At 43.0% G+C, this 20,794-nt stretch overlaps 1 protein-coding gene across 5 annotated transcripts in view; it reads left to right on the top strand.

Annotated features, from left to right (window-relative positions):
- Window positions 1-20,794, top strand: part of FOXN3 (forkhead box N3) — a 498,668-nt gene that overhangs the window by 203,171 nt on the left and 274,703 nt on the right. For 2 of the 5 annotated variants that reach the window (XM_036769520.1, XM_036769519.1), the window contains exon 2: window positions 14,425-14,981. In XM_036769520.1, the coding sequence (XP_036625415.1) occupies window positions 14,439-14,981 (543 nt within the window). In that variant the 5' untranslated portion in view covers window positions 14,425-14,438. Of the gene's footprint in view, window positions 1-9,109; window positions 9,504-14,424; window positions 14,982-20,794 lie in introns of those variants that run through there. The other 3 variants (XM_036769522.1, XM_036769521.1, XM_036769518.1) reach the window with 3 other exon arrangements.

Below are 20,794 nucleotides of genomic sequence, written 5' to 3'. Positions count from 1 at the left end.
TGCATCATTTCAAAAATACATAAAATGCCTTTAAAGTGACATCTTAAATTTAATAATTTATTGTAAATTTGTTCCCCCACACACACACATTGAAATTTTGATTGCACAATATTGCATCATGTAACCTGTATCATATTGCAAATAAGTCATTATATGCACATATTCCTGCCAGTGCATGCTGGACTTCCTGACGATTCGGAACAGGCTTGCCTGCCAACACTTGCTTATTAAGACCTGTCAGTGGACTTGACCACTGATAGGTTATAACTTGCATTTTGTGTGTCTATTTGGAAAATTATGTAATCACTACGACTTTAACTCTTTTATACAACAGATGAAACATGTATGAACAGGTTTTCAAAATTTTCTTCTCTTCTGTCCTTATGTTTCCATCTGTCCCCTTACTTTTATTCAACTCCTCTTGCCCCCAGATTGCACCCCAGGCTACTATCAGTACTACTGCTGCCCTCCCTTCGCCATTGTTCCAGCTCCCACTTTGGAAACCTCAGTAAGACATTCTCTTTTCCATTTAGGCAGAGAAGCCATCTCTAACTACTCTGAATCCACCTTGATTTTCTACTGTCCCTGAACTTAGGAGTACACGTAGCCTCTGGGTCACATCACTTGCACAACTGATTAAATATTGGTTCACAGTGTTTTCTGATCATTTCATTTGTGTTAATCTTGTTTCCCCTGCTAAATCATAATCCCCTTCTTGAGGGGAAGGACACATTGTGTATGTCTCATTCTTTCCTCCAGTGCTGGGCCCATGGTAAATGCCCATTACTTATTGACAGAATGGAAAGACTGAATCTGGAGTCCAGATTCAGTCAGTCAATCAACAAATATTTATTAAGTTTCACTGTGTTACTCAGCACCAGGAACGGTGCTAAAGATCAAGGGATACAAAGAATAACAAAAACAAGGTGATCTCACTTTTTAATGGAGGAGATAACATGCCAATAAATATATACCTATGCACACACATAGTACAAAAAAAAAAGGATAATAAATTGGAGATAATCCCATAGGGGAAGGAGAGAGGAGGGAAATGACCAGAATAGAAAGACTTTCTGCCGACAGTGGGATTTGAACTGAGTCTTGAAGGAAGCTGAGGAAACCAGGAGACAGGTGTGAATAAAGAGAGCCTTCTAAACAAGTTATACCACTAGTGAAAAGATACAGAGTTGGGAGATGGAATGTTGTGTTTGAGGGATAGCAAGCAGGCCAGTAGGCAGCTAGATGGCACAGTGGATAGAGCACTGGGCTTGGCATCGGGAAGATTCATCTTCATGGGTTCAAATCTGGCCTCAGACACTTACTAGCTATGACCCTGGGCAAGTCACTTACCCCTGTTTGCTTCAGTTCCTCATCTGTAAAATGGAGAAGGAAATGGCAAGCCGCTTCAATATCTTTGCCAAGAAAACCCCAGCTGGGGTCATGAAGAGTCAGACACGAATGAAACAGCTGACCAACAACAGAACAAAAGTAGGTCAGTGTCGCCGGATCGTTGAGTTCAGTGGAGGGAAGTCAAAAATCTATTCTTCTTATCTGTTTATGGCTTAAAAAGCAAAAGAGATTGTAAGCTCAGTATTTCTGCTTTTCCTCTTGATACAGTTTAGTTTTGGATACTTCATTTTACCTAAGGAAGGAAAAGGCACTGTCTCTTTCTCACACTCCACCAGTCATGATCCTGCTTTCTCATATATAACTCTTATGTGCCTTCCTTTCCACCTAGGGAACATATACAACTAGTCATTTCCTAGGGACCTCCCATTGCCTACACTCATGCTTATGTCAGTTATCCACCAGAATGAAAAGAATGAGGAACTAAAAAACATACTCATAAGTTATTCTAGATGTGGCCCTCTAGGTCCTCAAGTGTGGCCCTTTGAATCCAAACTTCTCAGAACAAAACCCCTTAATAAAAAGATTTGTTCTGTAAAACTTGGACTCAAAAGGCCACACCCAAGGACCTAGAACGCAGGCTCCCCCACCCCTGCTCTAGTATATCCAGGATAGTCATTATCTAGAACTGTCATTGTCTAGAATAGTATTATAGCTGGTCTCTAATAGGATTAAATTTTGCAAACTATCCATTTACACTGAGTTTCCTTTACTCTTCCTACACTATAGGAAACAAAGAAAGCTTCAGTTTACAAACCCCAGCAGGCATCGGTAATCAATCTGGACTTTCTGCAGCCATCTCTAAATTGGTTCCTTCTTACCACTTGAAATGCTGCCGTGTAGTTCAAGCCCTCATTATCTCCAGATGGGTCCCTCCGCCTCTGGTAGTCTTCAGGCCTTCCGGTTCATCCCATAACCATTAAAAGATTAATCTTCCTAATGAAAAAACTCTGAGCGGTCACTCAGCTGCTCCAAAGCACTCAATAGCTCCCTGTTGCTCATGGAAGAGACTTCTCATGGTTCTTCCAATAGTAATGTTCCATGCTTCACTCCCAAGCTTCTCTACTTATTTATCTGTGTGCATACCGTTGGGGTTTTTTTTCCAGTAGAATGTAAGTTCTTTGAGAGGAGGGATTGTTTCATCATTGTTTTTACATCTTAATCTTCTAGTATGATATAAATAAACCCTTGTTAAATGGGTGTTACTCATCTTGGTTTCCCCAGCAGAATATCCACAGTGTCTGGTAAGTCGTAGGCATAGGAATAAGGAGAAGGAATAAGCATTTATCAAGTGTCTACTGTATATCAGACACTGTGCTAAATGCTTTGCACATTTATCTCAATTGATCCTTGCAACAGCCCTGAGAGATGGGTGTTATCATCCCCTTTTACAGTTAAGGAAATGGAGGCATATAAAATTTAAGTGACTCACCCAGGGTCACACACAGCTAGGGTAAGTGTCTAAGGCTGGATTTGAACTCTGGAGTAGCTGACTCCTGGCCTGGTGTTCTACCTCCTGGGCCACATCGCTGCCCCGGAATGGGCCCTGTGCCTTTATTGATTATTGAGAAATAGATGAGGAAATTCTCTTTGCTAAAGCAAGTCAGCACCTTCTCTGCAACTTACAGTCTTGGAGAATTACCTAGGAGGCATTCGATAAAGGGTGAGCGAGTGAGTAAAATAGGGAATGGAGAATTGAAATATCACAGGGCAAAATTATGGTATGGAAAATGAGAGGTATCACAGAATTAGGGCCAGAAGGGGCCATCTTCTGTGCCTGGAATGTGCTTTCTCCTCATTTCTGTTACAATCCTGATCCTCTGGGAAGGTCCATTCAAGGGCTGCCTCATCTGAAGTGTTTCCTGATTTCCATCCCCACCTCTTCCAGTTTTTTAGGGCTCTTTTCCCTCCTTAAATTACCTTACCTACGTACGTAGAAAGCCTCTTGTGGGCAGGGATTGTCTGTTGTTTGTCATTGTATTGTGGTCTAGGGGTGCTGGGAACCCTGAAATGCAAGGGTCTGCCTTGAAAGAATCCAACTACTCAAGCCTTCCAGTCCAAGTGAGTTTATTTGTGATGCCAATGCAAGTGGGCCAGACTCCTAGTGAGTCTTCACATTTGACAGGGACAAGACTGATATTTTTATAGGGGAAAAGATTGTGGGAAGATTTGGATGCGATTCAGGAGTATCAAGTAAGCTAATTAAGTAATCAGGGTAGATTGGGGTAGGCAAGATGCCTTGGGTGGAGGCACCTGTGACTGAAATGTATGGGAAAATTCAGGGACTGGGGAGGTTCAGGGTTTAGGTTCCTGAAATTCGTGGGAAAGTTCTTTTTCTTTTTTCTTTCTTTTCTTTCCTTTTTTTTGGGGGGGAAGGCAAGGCAGTTGGGCCCAAGGTCACATAGCTAGTAAGTGTCAAATATCTGAGGCCAGATTTGAACTCCAGTCCTCCTGACTCCAAGACCCGTGCTCTATTCACTATCCCACCTAGCTGCCTCTATTCATGGGAAAGTTCATGGAGGAATCCAGATCCCATATCCTATCAATTGTGGCCCTACTGCCTAGCACAATGTGTCTTATACTTGATAGGTTTTAGTTTATCCACAAGGATTTATTAAGTGCCTCCTATGTGCCAGGCCCCCTGTTAGGTGCTAGAGATACAAACAAAAAAGTGACAAGTTCTCATCTAGCAGCGGTAAAGGGAGAAATCAAGAGTAGTAACATGTCCATATATGAGCATATATGAAAGCGCTTCACTGAAGGATGGCACTGGTAACAGGACAATCAGGAAAGGCTCTTTCCCAATACAAGGGAGTGTCTGAGCTGAGTCTAGGCACGAGGGATTGCTAGTGCTATGCTTAAAGAGAAGTTAGAAGGCCCGAAGGAGAATAATGTGCAGTAAGACTGGAAAGGTCAGTTGGAACAAGGTGGTGAAGTCCTTTAAATACCAAACAGGAGTTTAAACTTGATTCTCAAGGTAATAGGGAGCCAATGGAGTTTACTGAGTTAGAGGAGTGCTTTAGGAAAATAAGGTATTTAATGAATCTGTTCATTGAGTCAGAGGACGTTCCATGGGGCTCCTATTTCAGGGTCTAATAAACTCTTTACCCAAGAAATTATTTTTCAACTCTTTTTTTTCAAGTAATGAGCATTTATTTTCTTTCCTTACCAACTTTCCTCCCTCAATGAAAAAAGAAAAAAATACAAACACTTGTAATAAATATACATAGTCAAGCAAAATAAATTCATCATTGATCACGCCTAAATATATTTCTCATTCTGCATATTGAATCCCTCATCCGTCAGGAGGTGGCATACTGAATCAATGTTGGCCCTCTAGAATTGTGGTTGGTCACTGTACTCATCAGAGTTCTTAAGTCTTTCAAAGTCCTTGTCTTTGCTGTGTGGCCATTATTAAGCCATAATTCGTTCAAACATTCCTCAAGTGATGTTTTCCTCTACGGTTTCTAGTTTTTTGCCACCACAAATAAATAGCCCCTACAGTTTTTTTTTTGTATGTATGTATGTATGGGTCCTTTCCTTCTTTCTTGGGAGCTTTGGCCCAATAGTGGTATACCAGGGTTAAAGGGTGTGCACTGTTTAGGGACCTTTTAGGCACAATTTCATATTGCTTTCCAGAACAACTAGACCTATTCCCAAGTCCACCAACAGTGCTTTAATGTGCTTGTTTTCCCTCAGCTTCTCCAACATTTGTCATTTTCCTTTTTTGTCCTTTTCGCCGGTACAGTGGGTGTGTGTGTTGAAACCTCAGAGTTGCTTTAAATGTGCTTTTCTCTAATTATTGGTGATTTGGAGCATTTTTTCCACAGGGTTATTGATAGCTTGGGTTTCTTCCTTTGAAAACTCTTATCCTTTGGCCATTTATCAGTTAGGGAGTGGCTCTTAGAAATTTAAATCAGTTCCTCCTATACTTTGGTTGGGAGACCTTTATCGGAGTCACTTGATGCAGAAAGGTTCTTTCCCCAGGCCAGATCATTTTCCTTTCTCATTTTAGTCTGGAAACTCATCTTAATGTCTAACTTCCATTTCTTCTGTTAGAGTAGAAAGGGAAGACAGGTCAAGAATGTATGAAGATGGAAGCAACCAGAAAGGCAGCAGAAGGAAGTCTCACTCTTTGTATTCTCCTTAGTACTTTGCGGGGTATGTTACACCTAGTAGGTGCTTAATATAGTTCCTAAGCTCTCATTTCTTAAAAAGCTCCTTACTCCACCCTTTGCATTTCTAACCTGCTCTTTTTAGGGCTGGAATTGTCCTGACCCTAAATTAGCTTGTGCTTTTACTGTAGGTGAAGGTACTCTGACTTGTTTAGACCATAAATGGGGAAGGGGAAGTGGGATTTTAAAGAGCAGCATAAGATAGCTGACATAAGGTGCTTAAAGATTTTCAAACATTTTGTGTGTTATTTCATTAGTGAGGTAGGTATTATTAGCCCCATTTTACAGATAGATGATCAAAGAGAGGTTGTGATGGACTTGCCCATGTTCACACTTGTTAGGCAGGATTTGAACACAGGTCCTATGTTTCCCTGTACATCCTCTATTTTAAAATTGTAATAGCTAATTTTTTTAAATATAATAGTTAGCATTTCTGTAATGCTTTATGGTCACAATCAATTAGTAAACATATATAAAAAACACCTGCTAAGGGCCAGACACTGTGCTAAGAGCTGAGAAAAAGCTTACAGCTGGTATTTTCATTCCCACTTTATAGCTAAGAAAACTGAGGTTTAAAGAGGCAAACTGACTTTCCCACGGCTTCACAGTTAGTAAGTGTTATAGGCGGCATGGTTTCAAACCAAGGTCTTTCTTGACTGTCTGCCCAAAGTTTATTCTACTACATTCATTACTCCAGACCTCTTATATTCCAAGGAATATAAAGGAAGTGAGAATAGACTAGTGTGCTATATTTCTATGGAGATTTAGAGAGAACTTCCATTCACATCCTACTCTGATGCCTCACTATAGTGTGGAGGTGATCCTGGGTTCTCCAAGGCTACTTTCCTTTAGAACATAAGATCCTTGAGTGAAGGAGTTCTCTTTTTTACTCAGAATTCTCAGACACAATAAGTGCTTAATATTTGTTGAATGGAATTTAATTGAATGCCAGTGGAACGTAAGCTCTGCCAGGCCCTCCCAGGTTGGTCAGTTCTGAAGACTGGGCCGGTGATTATACCCTAACCAGCTACTGAGAGGCTTATCATGAAAAGAATAACCACACACATCAATTCATAAAGACCTTCATGGGCTTATGAACTGCCTCTGTGGAGGGAATACCCACATTGACGAAATCAATGATCTTTTGAATTATTAAAAAAGGATGTGAAACTCTGGTTTGAGTGAGCCAGTCAATCGCTTGGGGGGGGGGCGGGCGGGGTCAGGGGCATGGAAAGGAAAGGGCTGCCGTTCTACTCCTGACCAGTAACGTTAGCAGCACTTAAGGAACTTGTCTTAAGAGACTTGAAATGTAAAGATAGGGAAATAGGCTTTGTTTGTTTGTTTCTTTCTTTTTTTCTGTGCTGGTCCTATTGTTCTCCAGGTCCTGAGAATACCACGATCTTTACACTACAGTTGGGATTAGTGTCAAAATCTCCTCCCTTCCCCCCACCCCGGGCTGTTTTGTTTTTCTCAGAAAAAAAAAAAAAACAACAAAAAACAACTGATTTTTTTTGGATGGGCATTGTCTTTTTTTTTTTTGGCATCCCTTCTCCTTTGGTTTGCTGTGAGGGTGAGGGCATCTCATTGAAGGACCCTACCATCTTGTGAGATGGATGAATGGTAGAGGATTCTGTTTTCCCTAGTGAGGAGCTGGTCTTGTACTGAATAATTTCCAGGCTGGTTTCCTTCTTTTCAGGAATGAAAAAAAAAATCTAAAAGCAAGTAAGGTCATAGCCCTCTACTTCATGCAATTCGGCTAAATTTTGCTCCAAAACAGCACACAGGTAAACGAGCTCAGCATTTTCTTAGGGCCCATGAGAACTGGGAGCTTTAAAAATGGTCTAGTTCAGTCTCCCATTTTACAGGTGAGGAAACTGAGACCTGGAAAGAGAAAGTGTACTTGCCCTAGGTCACAAGGGAGAGAGAGGGGCGATGGAGCCCAGGTCTTGGGACCACACCCCTTTGCTTTACCCCCTTTAGTCATGGCCCTTCCATGCACCAGCCGGTCAACAAGAGGTTATTAGGAGCTGACTGCGTTCCAGTGCTGTGTATTGTTTCTGTTCTGTCTGGTCCTTCCAAAGCTTCTGCGGGTTCACTGGGGTGGGAGGACAGAACCTTTTACTCATTAAAGACTCGGACGAACTCTGAATCGATTGCCTGTCAGTGCAATGGCTAGGTTTCTTTTTCCCCTTTGCTTAAAAAACAAAACAAAACGCTAGGGTGTCCTGTTGGCCAGCGCTATCACCCTTTGAAAAAAGATGGGGGGTTAGGGAAGACTGTTTGAGCGGTGGGTGGCCAATGCTCCGTAGGCTGCCGAGGCTCTCTCCTCTGGGGCTGGTGCTCATTTGTGTGGGTGGAACCATGAATTGGTAATTGGGTTTGTGCGAACCTCCTGGAAGGGGCTGGGAGATAAGGTTTGTTTTAGCGGCTGGCCTAGAAGTCTGCCAGAGTGTGGCAAACAAACAATTGGCAGCTCCCCTTCGGAGTGCCTTTTAAAACCCGCGCTTTGCTTGAAAACGGACGTTGTTTTTTCTTTAATTCTGTCTCGGGCAGAAGGCTATCTTTCATCTGTTAGATAAGCGAGGCCGAAAAGTGTAATTTTAGCTTGGACTTTTCTCCTGGGGCGGGGGGGGGGGTGGGGTGGAGGGGAAAAAATTGGAAAGGCTCTGGGAGTTATGATAGGAATTTGGAGTTTGGGAGGAGTGCAATATTTTTTTTTCTGCGCTGAAGACTCGACCGCATCGTAATTCCTTTTTAAATTTTTACTTTGTACCATGTATGGCAGAAGGATTGGGTAAGACCCGACTGGGTGACACGTTGGAGCTGAGGTGGCTTTCAGAGAATGGAGGTGCCACCCGAATCAGGGGGCACTGCTCTGCTTCAGATTTTGGGCTTCTCGGCAACCCCCTCGTCAGCTTTTAAGGAGACAAACTTGTGCGGGGTTTGGAAGCCCCCTAGCACGCATACACCCACCTGGGGGTGGGGTTAGGGAGGAGAAGGGAGCTTTTAGGACCCTTGGCCGGCCGGAATAGGTTCGTTTCTCTTTCCTTTCCTTTCCGAGTCCCCCTCCGCCCCGACCCCCGCAGCAGAAAGGGAAAGTGTGCTGTGGCTCTTCGGGAGCCGCGTCACCCCCCTCCCCGGCCCCCACCCCCGCCGGCCCAAGGGGCATAGGGAGAAGTGCGGGAGGAGAGGAGCCGGAGCCGGTTGGGGAAATCTCCAGCGCATGATCCCAGAGTGGAGCTGGGCTAGGACCTGGAGCCGAGGTAGCCGGGGAAGGAGGGCAAGGGGGCCCGGTGGGTGACAGGCTTCCTCTTCCTCAGGGCAGCCGCTGCCTCCTCCCAGCTTGCCGCCCCAGACGCCAACAGAGAGCCCTGGGCTCCTCTCCCCCAGTTAGTCTCACTGCAGCTCTAGTCGCGGCTGCCTGCCGGCGGCCCAGCCCACGTTTTCTCTCTCTCCGGCTCCCTCCCCCCTCCTGCTTTCCCCTCCCCTCCCCTCCCCTTTCTTCCCCCCTCCTCTTTCCTGGTCATGTGTCGCCTTTTTTTGTTTGCAGTGGAAACAATTTATCGCTCTTCTGCTAGCCCCGGCCCCCTAACGCTGCTGATCTCGAGTGGGGAGGTCGGACGGGCCGGGGAGGGGGCGGGGGAGAGGAAAGAAAGGAGGCCGACTGCAGCAGGTCCCATGTCTCTCTCTTACCCTTCTCTCCCCTTCCTCCTCCTCCTCTTTCCGCTTCTATTCCCCACGACCACCTCCTCCCTCGCTACTGCCTGCTGCACATTGTTAGCCAGGGGAGGAAGCGATGTGCACTTCCATCAGATGAAAGTTTGTAACCTCACGCCCAAGGGCAGCGGTGGAATCTAATCCCACCCTTCACCCCTTTCCCTCTCCCCACCCTACCCTGACCCTACTCCCAGCTGAAGCCAGGTAAGTTTATTTCAAGCTTTTGCAGGCGTCCACAGTGGGAGGTAGATCGGGGGGAGGTCGGGGGGGGGGGGAAGTGAAGCTGGGGCCCAGCGGGATGGGCCTGAGACGGGTGAAGGACCAACTCATATGTTTTCATTAATGAAGGTGGTCCTCACCCCTCTGCAGCTGGGCATCCGGGTGGGGTGGGGAAGGATGTTTGCTTTGGGGTGCGGAATGCGGCTGGGTTGGCCCAAGTGGGCAGAGGAAGAGAACCCCAGCGGAGCTAAGTTGGTTGGTCTACAGAGTTTCCTGACCCGACGTACAGGATGTTTTCCTTTTGCTTCGATTTCCGAAAGAAAAAAAAGAAAGAAAAGAAAAAGAAAGAGACCCCTTCAGAAACAGGCAAGAGTTGGCATTGTGTGAAGAGGACTAGGGTCTCTGTCATTCACACTGGGGTCGGGGGGGGGGGCATAGTAGTGGAGGAGACAGACCCCGAGATAAGGAGATGTGCTTAACAAAGATTTTCGCTTTCTTTTCTTTCTCTTTCTTTTTTTTTTTTTTAACTGTCCAGCCTTGGCATGGGGTAGAGGGGAGTAAGTCTCCTGAAACGTAACCCAGCCACTCAGGCCCTCGTACCCCCTTCTCTATCGTGGTTCCTCGGGTGCATGATAAGTTGGGGGCTGTATTTATTTTTATGACATGCAGCCCTTAAGGCCAATAAAACGTTTATGACATCTGACCAGCAGTGAAGGTATGTGAGCTCGCAACTGCCCTGTGTGTGGGGAATAAGAGCAGTTTCCCCGTCTCCTAGCAACAGGACTGATTGACTCTAAGCCCAGCCAATCGCTGCCTTCCCTGTTCCCCTTCAAATGTTTTTGACAAGTACAGTAGAAGGGAGCCCAGTATGTGCGCGCGCAGAAGCTGGGGTGGTGGGGGGAGATGGAGTTGCCCCTGGCCCCTCAAACTCTGACTCTCTTAGCTTTGCTATTGAAATATCTATCACCCCCCCCCTTTTTAAAACCCACAGTGAACACCTGTTGAAGGCTCAACATTTTAATATGTCTGCCAGTTATTGTGAAAAATTTTTAGAAGTGGGCAAGAAACAAGCTTTTCTAAAGCACTTTATCTCTTAAAAAAAAACCAAGGCATAAAAAACAAGGTGTGGGGGGGTTGTAATATAACTAATTCCAAAAAGAAAAGTTTTAAGGAGGTCACCACAGAATAACTATTGACTTATTTTGTGGAACAGCCTAATTGGCAGCAGATTAAAAAATGTTTGCTTAACTACATACTCAATTTTTTCCCCCTTTTCTCTAGAATAGGGAGGGGGAAAGATTTGGCTAGTGATGTAGTTAGAATAGAATAATGGAAAAATCCTCAGCTGTGGTTTCTGGAAAATGTGTTTTAAACCAAACTTTGAGGTCAAGAGCCCTGCACACTGTTGCTATAAAATGCATGATTTGTAGGTATGTACTTGGGGTGGATTATTGGGGGGGGAGCTTAAAAGGAAGGCTGTCAAAATATAGGCAAAGCAGTGAAATACAAGGTCATTAGACCCCGGGCCCTTACTCTTTATTTTTCTAAACTTATTTTTGAAGTATCATATAAAGAAAGAAACTATTATTGCTGGCCTCTGAAAATGTTTGTTTAAAACAAAAGAAAACATGGAGAATAGCTTGTTCATTCCTTTGGGAAGCTACTGACAAATAAGCAAATTAAACAGAAAGAGAGCAGCATGTTGTCATAGCAACAGTGCAATTAAATTACTTTACTGTCAGCCATGATATAATTTTCCTGTTTAGAAGCTCATGAGACATAAAACTTTCATTTGGAGCTCTAGTTGACTTGAGCTTGAATAGTTGGTCTAGCTTGTTCCTCTTTGAGGAGTAGGAAGTTAGGTTTGTTCACCAGAAATTCACATATTTGTTGGGAGCTCTAGGACCTTTGAGAAAGATCTAATTATAAAGAAAAAAAAATTTCAGGTTGTGGCAGAACTCCTCCACCTTGCCCACTGTAGTTGCTCCTGTTTGGCAGGAATAAAATATAGTTTGTAGGCAAAACTTCATTCTTCTGATTTGGGGAACTTCACACTGGTGTTGTGCATTTCCTTTCAAAATAGCAGATGAAACTCATACTTTTCTTATCCTTTTGAAGTTGCAAGGGACAGTAGAGGTCATTTCAGGTACCACCTTCCCCTCCCTCCACCCTCATTTTACAGATAGGGAAACTGAGACCCAGAGAGGTTGGGAAGGGACATGCTCAAAATCACACTGATAGCTCAGGTTTAACTGATATAACTTTTTGGAGTAGAAAAAGTACTCTCACAGTTACTTTTTTTCATTCATTCAAAATATGGTTATTAAGCCGTTGCTCTGTGTGGAAGCAGCTAGGTGGTGCAGTGCATATAGACTACCTCGCCTTGAGTCAGGAAGACCTGAGTTCATATGTGTCTTCAGACACGTACTAGCCTTGTGACCCTGGGCAAATCACATAACCATTGTGTGTCTCAGTTTCTTCAACTGTAAAAGGGGCTAATAATAGCACCTTTCTCTAAGGATCAAATGAAATATTACTTGTAAAGCACTTAGCATGTGCCTGGCACGTTGTAGATGCTCTACAAATGATTATTCCCTTCCTGTGTGTGTGTGTTGTGTGTCAGGTGGGTAGGCGATGTGTTTAGTATTTTGGGAATAGGACTTGAATCTAGGAAGAGGTTTGTCAGTAAACATTTATTAGCCACTTACTTTGTGCTTCATTCACATAACGGCTTTGTGCGTGATGTTGGTCAAGTCATGGAAAAGCTCATTGCTTTAGGCAGCTCTGAGACTGCAGTTGCAGAAAAAGGTGTGGACCCCATTTGGTTGAAGGAATTTCCTCATCCAGGGAGTTCCCTTCGAGTGAAGCCAATAGTCTGACGGTGTCCCAGTATTTGTAATGTGCTGGAAGAGATACAAATGTAAATAGGACAGGGTCCTAGTAGAGGGATAAGACTTGTCTACAGACAGATTCTAATACAAATTAGACTATAATAAGCCCATAGGAGGAATCCCAAGGGTTAAGAGATGAGGAAGAGATCCCCTTTAGCTTTGGAAAATCAGTGAAGACTTGCTACATACATGTGCCACAGTGGAGAGAGAGATCTTAGGTCAAGATTGGGAGTCAGAGGACGTTGTTTGTATCCTAACTTCCATTTACTTACTTGTGAGTATGACCTCGAGTAAATCACCTGCCCCTCTCTGGGTTTCCTCATTTATGAAGTGACGAGGTTTCACTCTATGACTGCTAAAGTTTCTCCCAGATCCAAATCCTGTGATCCTTTGAGTGTCAGGGCTATTGGAGACAATCTTGCTGGTTCTTTTGATAGACTTTGGCGTTTTGTGTGTCTTAGCTCCTTTCCAAAATGTATGGCTTTGGGTTCTACCCTCCCCTCCCCCAACTTTTAAACAACACACTAAAAAAGTAACCACATCCAGAAAACCAAACTGTCTTTCAGCTGTAAAACAGAGCATCAAAATGCCCTTTTGCATAACTTCTGCTGTGTTTCAAAACTCGTGTGGGATTTTAGAAAGTTAACCAAACTTTCTATCTCTCTAGGTCATTCTGTTGGGTACTGTTTGCCACTCCCTCATTTAGTTTTTTAGTTGCCGTTTTATTATATGGGTCTTGTTCTAGGTCACTGATAAAAGTAGGGAAATAGAATTGTGTAGTGATACATGTATTAGCCTTTCTAGCTTCTAAAGTCACTAGTGGCCCTTCTGATCCCTCCCTTTCTCAGGGCTTCTAACTTCAACCCGTGCTGAATGCCTTTAATACATGCCTGAAGTTACTGCCTTTTCCTTTCCGTGCTTCTTGCCTCAGTAAATAAGCTTGCTTCTTGTTTCAGCCCAGATCTCTAGGGTTCCTCCTCATTTTTCACTGTACAGCTATACTTAGAATTTCAGATTTTGTAGCTTATGAATAGGAGAAGTGCTGGAGAAAGAGGGAGAAAGAAATCCAAGAACACACTAAAATTGATGTGCCTTCCTGGCAATGCAGTTTAATCACAATGTAGTCATGATGTGTTCAAAATAGGAACAACTAACTTAATCTGAAAACAACTGGCCGTATATGTATTACGTATATGTATAGGTATGTCTAGGTAGACATATGTATTATCTACACACACACATACACAATATGATACATATCCCAGTTAAATACTGTTTTGCTTTCCTTCAGTAATGTTTATGGTAGGATTTGGGGGAATATAGGTACAAGTAAGTATTGATACCAAAGGAACGCAGGAAAAGCAGCGTGGCTGAGCCCTCTTTGACTTAGTTTCAGGACTTGTGGATGTCAGCCCCAGTTCTGACACTTAGGTCATAGGGAGAATCAGTTTTCTCATCTGTAAATTGGAGATAATAATACTTTACTCCCTACCTCACAGAATCATGAGAAAACTGCATTGTAAAATCTAAGGTGCGATAGAAAGATGAGTTGTTGCTGTATCTTCCTATCTCCTGGAGATGGTGAAACCTTAGCGTTAAAAATAATGACTTACATGGGGGGGGGGCGGGGATGTCACTTGGGGTTTCAGTAGAGAACCCAGGAATAGTGGGATTCTAATTCGATTTGAGTGAAATTTCTAATTTTTAATTTATTTGTACCTCATCATTAATGGCGTATGGGTGTGATGTAATATCACAAGTATCCTACTATTTCCCATGTCAGTGTCATTGTCACTATCCTATTTAGAATAGGTGCCTCTTCCAGATTGCAAAGGATTTCATTTATTAGCTTTTTCACATGTAGAATGATGTGAGTAATGCATAAAGAGATACGGCCATGTAGGGGAGTGTGTGGGTGAAGGTGAGGGAAAAGGGAGGGAGGAAGGAAGCTAGTTTTGTATACTTTCTTACATTTACCAGCTAATTTTTTTCCTCTCTCAAATTTACTTTGCTAGGAGCCTCCACCTAAATGGGTCCAGTCATGCCTCCCAGTAAGAAGCCAGAGGGCTCAGGAATTAGTATTTCCAGTGGCCTGAGCCAGTGTTACAGAAGTAGCGATTTGTCCAAGTCCCTTCACGATGACGACGACCTCGACTTTGCCTTGCCTGCCATCCGATTAGAAAAGGGGGCGATGGAAGATGAAGAGCTCACTAACTTGAACTGGTTGCACGAGAGTAAGAACTTGCTAAAAAGCTTTGGGGATTCGGTCCTCAGGAGCGTTAGCCCTGTTCAGGACATCGATGATGACACACCTCCATCTCCTGCTCACTCCGACATGCCCTATGATGCCAGGCAGAACCCCAACTGTAAACCTCCTTATTCTTTTAGCTGCCTCATATTTATGGCCATTGAAGACTCTCCAACCAAGCGACTACCAGTAAAGGATATATACAACTGGATCTTGGAACACTTTCCGTATTTTGCAAATGCACCCACGGGGTGGAAAAACTCAGTGAGACATAATTTGTCATTGAATAAGTGTTTTAAGAAAGTGGATAAAGACCGAAGCCAGGTAAGCCTTTCAGGGTCTGGAAACGATGTGTATAATTCTATTGCTGCCTCTGCTAATTTTGTTTTAATCTTCTCTGCTAAAGGAAAAAAAAAAACAACATCCTTTTGAAGATCTCCTTTTAAGGGAGTGCAAGTTCATCGTGCCGAAAAAACCAGCACAGTCTTTAGGATGGCCGATTATGACTTTATTTAACTCATTGTCTAGACGACCCAAAGAATTCTTCCTCCTTTGCCCCCCCCAAAGCTGGCATTCTTATGCATATTTAGTCTGACATGGTTTTTAGATGTCATTGCTGAGACTACTGCTTGTATTTCTACACCATCATTATATGAATGATGTGCATGTTATTAGTAGTTTTCAGTCTTGACCTTTCCCCTGAAGTTTTAGTTTAGGTTAAGGATGCTTGGGTTTTAGAGTTCAAGGAAGGTTCCATGTGTTGTCACTAAGTGCTGAAGTTTGCATGTACCTAAGCAAGTTGGCCGCTGAAGGGTGCATATAGAAGAGGGCTGTGTCTCTATCTTCTCTGCATTGTTAACCTAGAGAAAGGGGAAAGTCACCTTAATACTGAGGTGTACATGGGTATTTGAGAGACCTTGGTTTGAGATTTGATATAAAACCAAAAATAGACAGTGGCAAACTACATAGATTACTTTCTTTAACTGTTTGTGTAATGAGTGGTTGGCAACTTGTGACTACTTTGTGTGAAACTATTGGTGGAATTGTATTCTAGGATAACTCACAACTGAAATGTGAAGTTTTTTTTTAAGTTGTACAGAGAAGAGTTACTTGTTTTTTCATCATTTCTGTGGGCTCTCAGGGATGATAGGTATACTACTTGCTGTATCAGTATTGACTTGGAAAACTAAGCTGGGATCTGATGTTGAACGTCATCACTATTTACAATAAATTCCTTTCTTTCTCTCTTTTTCTCTCTCTTTTTCTTTCCTTCTCTCCTCTCTTTCTCCCTTTCTTTCTTTCTTCCCTCCCTCTTCCCCTCCCCTCCCTCCCTCTACCTCGCTCCCCTTTTGAAATTTCATTTCGGTCTCAGGGATAGATAGGTGTTGCGTAGGGTCAGCTGCTATGGAGAATTTGGGCCTTGGCTTCTATCTGGGAGAGAGTTCTAGTTTAAAATAGAATAAGGAAGCTGAGGAAGCTACTCATGCCTTGAGTGGAGTAAAACTACAGGGCGAATGGAAAGAGCAATGGTTTTCCATCTGCTTCTTGGATTTATAAAACCCAGCTCAGAGTTCACGTTCAAGATTTTGAAAAGCTGAACAGGGGAGACAGGGAGGAGGATTTGGACACTGAGGGACTAAGCCTTTGATCTCTGGCAGAAGAAGCCTGCCTAAAGTGTACAGATCTGAGTATTCGTAAGTGATCCTCTTCCCTCCTTCAAGCCCTTCTTTCTGGAGTTTCCTGTTTTGTTATTGTTGTTGTTTCAGTCATGTCTGACCCTTTGTGACCCCATTTGGGGTTCTCTTGGCACAGACACTGGAATGGTTTGCCATTTCCTTCTCCAGCTCATTTGACAGATGAGGAAACTGAGGCAAACTGGGTGAAGTGACTTCTCCAGGGTCACACAGCCAGTACATTCTGAGGTCACATTTGAACTCAGGTCTTCCTGACTCCAGGCTTGGTGGTCTATCTACTTCTCTACTTAGCTGTCCTCTTTTAATTCTATGTTTTAATGTAGGCCTAAGTATTGGATTTGCGCGGCCTAGGACCCCATTATTCCAGTCACCCTCAGTTTTTGAGGACTGTGCTTTGGCTTCATCTGCTTGCTGTACTAGGTCACTCTCATCCTGGTGTTCTCTCTTTTCTTTGCTCTGAGGCACTGTGGCATTTGGAGGCCTGAGGGTTAGCCAGTTGTCGACTTCAGCAAGTGCACCAGGACTCAAGTATGGACTTCATTAGCAAAATGGCCTTACCCATTTTAAGCTCCAACACTCGCAGCCCTGGGATTGTTTAAAGGCAGGTTCCCTGGAAGAAAGAGAAAAAGTCATGTAATAGCCTTCTAAAAGCAGAATCACTAAGAAGAAACACCCCCCACCCCTTTCAAAAAAGATGGATCATATCATTAATTAAGCAACTTTCACAAGATTTTTAGCCTGTTGGGAAATGTTCTTGCAGGTTACCACACGTATGTGTCTACATGTTTGACGAATTGTACATGTGCATAAAAGTAACTCTGTAAGTGACCAGTTCTGAAACTGAAAACAGAATGAATTCCAAAGCATGAGAAGGTTTTGGAGGATTATTTATTAGCTTTGGAAATTGAAGGCAACTGCTAGTTGGTATTGTGTCAATACACACCCCACTGGGAGGAGAAGCTAAACCCTGTCCCCTTCTTCTCCTGAGCCCTCCCGCCACCCCCAGTTTCTCCAGTCATGTTTACCTTGGTGCCCTTTTCGGAAGAAGTTCAGATACCAAAAAGCGAACAAGTGTTTGTTTTAAAGACTTGAAAAGATTAATCCTAACCGACTTTGAGTTTTTGCCTTCTTATCCATTCTGACCTGTATTGGCATGTTTTTGATAGGCTTCCAGGCTTAGTTCTTGCGGTTTAGGTGTCTGTGGCCAACATGTGTGATGCCAGGAGAAGAAAGCAAAGGCTTTTGGAGGCTTTTCTCCTTTTGATTGATTGATTGATTGATTGAGTTTCTTCTTGAGTATCTTGGGATCTGCTCAGGCCGTTTTCAGATGCATAGAATTTCACTGAGGGGTAGCATAGGAAAAGCAGACCAGTGAACCCATAGTTCTTTTTACTAGTTAAAGACTTGCTCTTCATGTAAACTCATTTTTTAGATCCAGAGAATTTTACTTGGCTGTCTTCCTTACATAGTACTGAGACTTGGCATTGGGATGGTATTTGAAATGTGCGTTGGATTACAGGAAAGGCAGCCTGGTACACTTGCCTCATACCTTGAATGCTGCCTCAAAGACTTATAGTCATTTCTGTCCCCCTCTCCCCTTTTTATTTGTCTACGGCAAAATTTGCCGCTAGGTTTTGAAGTGGAATTTGGTGTTTTGTGGCCTGGACACATAAAGCCTTTCCTGATTCCTTCATTCCCACAGTTGCCAATGCCTTCCCTGTCAAGATTACTTTGTACAGATTTTGAAAATACTTAGCTATGTAAGCTCCCTGATAGTGAGAACGCTGACTGTTCGATGTCTTCTCAGTGCCTAGCACAATGCTGCTGGTAATTAGGCAGCTAGACAACATTGTGTCTGCACATGGTGCTGGGTCTGGAGCCAAGAAGACCAGCGTTCAAATGCAGCACCAGGTGCATAGTAGCTGGATGACCCTGGACAAGTCACTTAATCTCTGTTTACTTCAGTTTCCTTCTCTGTAAAAACAGAGGTAATAATAATAATACCTATTTTTCCAGTATTGTTGTGAGGATTGAATGAGATGATATTTGTAAATCTTAGCACAGTGCCTGGCTCATAGTAGGCAATTAATAAATGCTTGTTTCCTTTGATCTAGCCCTCTCTACATAAATTTAATTGCATGAGGGTATTGGTCTGAGATGTATAAAAGCTTCTGCTTTTCCTTTTTTAAAATGTTAAAATTTTGAACGTTCTAGGAATTGCACGATAAAGATGGTCTAAAGGCTTGGCAGGAACGACACTGTTCCGGGAGCCAGGAGATATGGGTTCTAACCCATATCTATTACTAGCTGTGTGACCTTGGCACAGGGGTTGTCTGGACTAAATGATCTTTCCAAGCATCCTCCTAGCCCGCACATCCTCTGAAGCCATTAGTACTTGCAAAAGAGAACTAAAAGCCAGTCTTGTTTTTAGAGTTCAGATCATAAAGGTTTGAGCATACATTCATCCTCCTCTTCATCATCTACCCCTACTACTTTTTAAACAGAATGCGATTCAAAATACATGCTGTTTATAAATAATAAATCTGTCTTATGGACTGTTGAGACCCTGATCAGAAAACTTTGTCTTTTGAGAGTTGGAAAGGAATTTTTTTTCAGAGGTTCTTAATCTGGAATTGCCCTTAATGGGTCTATGGATAGATTTGACGGGGTTTATGAACTTGTATGGGAAAAAAAATTTGCATCTTTATTTCAATATAATTGATTTTCTTTGTAATGCATTATATTTTATGCATTTAAGAACATTATTCTTAGAAGGTGTCTATGGCTTGCACATGAGGGATATGACACAAAAAGGTTTAAGAACGTCTGCCTTCTGGGGTGTGAAGAAAACATTGGGATCAGGTAGAAAACAAAGTCATCTGGGAGTTAATAGATTTGGGTTTTAGTCTCAGAATTGCCACTCTCTTTGTGACCCTGTGCAAGTTACTTCAAATTCTGTCTTCTTGTTGGTAGAAATAAAAGTGGTTAGACAGTGAGCTCTTCTTCTAGCCCTAAAAAATTTATGAAAACTTGAGGACCTAGAGGGCCACATGTGGCCTTAAAGCTGTAGGTTCCCCACCCCGGCATACCCTTCAGAGAGAGAGTGGTAAATCCAAATATTTGGAGCTCTTCAGAAGTCAAAAAATCCTGTTGTTTATAGATGGTAAAGTCATTCTGTTTGCATTAAGCTTGGCCTAGGTGGCTTACTGTTGGTAGGCTCTGTGCTTAACCTGGTTCCCAAGTCTTTCCCATCTTGTTTCTCCTGACTATGATTGGGCAAAGTTTCCCCCCACCACATCCCCCAAAGCCCGCTGTTACTTTCAAAGTTTCATTTCCCTACCTCTGTGGGCAGTTATCTTTTTGTTTTTTTTTTTTGCAAAATGGTTTGGCAAATGAGCTCGTCTCTTATGTGATAGCACCCCCATATGCTCAAAAATATGATGTGATAATAGCTTTTAATCTCTGCCACTTGATAGAATGAAACATGGCCTCTGAAGCTTCATTTCCCATTGGAACTAGTCACAGATTGGTTGGTGTGATTTTTGGGGAGGGGGAAGGAAGGAAAGAATAGTTTTAGTGGGAAAATGCCCTGTGAATCAGTGCTTTCTGGATCTAGAGACTAAAACCCCTTAAGACTAAGCAGTTGCAAACTGTATGAAGTTATGACGGTCTACAGAGCTTCTCTGGCCTGACAGCAGGGGCTGTGGGTCTTGGAATTCCTGCCCAACCACTTACTAACTATGACTTGGTCAAGTCAGAATCTCTCTGAGCCTTTATTTCCTCATCTATAAAGTAGGAATAATTTTATAGATGCCACTTGGTGATGAGACATGAAGTTTGTAAGGTGTTATTTCCGCACCTTCCTTGGTCATATTTGCATTGCTGGTCTCACAGGATTTTTTTGAGTATCAAGGGAGATAATATTTTGTCATATCCTAATAAATGTGAGCTATTTGTGAGGCTCCCATAGGCAGAGGCTGTTTACCATGGTGTGAGGAAGTTGCCTATGTCAGAAAATGGTTTGTGGCTCATTTGCATTTTCACTGTCCGACGAGGTATTTTTAAGTTGTTACCTCCTGCAAAGCCTTTCTTCAGTGGTAGGCCCAGGTGGAATTTATTTTGACTAAGATGAGTGCAGAATAAAGGCCGAGGAGGCCGAGACTGCTCGCAGCCTCTGTGTCCATCTTCTTCCTGCTGAAAGTTCTTAAGGATCTCCTGTTTGCAGGTTGTTTTGCTAGGCTTTTTGAGTAGCTTCCTTGTGATGCTTCTCCAACCCCTATAGACCTGGTTTTCTGACTGTTTGAATGGACTTTGGTTGTCCCGCCTACTCTTTCTTCTGGTATCTATGCCCTCTGATTTGTTTGCTTACCTAGTTTCTAACCCGATGGGTTGTTCTGATTTCTGCTGTGGTTGTTTCCCTCACCTTTATATTTCATTTGTGCT

This window comes from Trichosurus vulpecula, chromosome 8, assembly GCF_011100635.1.
Source record: "Trichosurus vulpecula isolate mTriVul1 chromosome 8, mTriVul1.pri, whole genome shotgun sequence".
Lineage (NCBI taxonomy): Eukaryota > Metazoa > Chordata > Mammalia > Diprotodontia > Phalangeridae > Trichosurus > Trichosurus vulpecula.
Note: the sequence above shows the minus strand (reverse complement) of the source record. Positions and strands in the feature narration are given on the sequence as shown.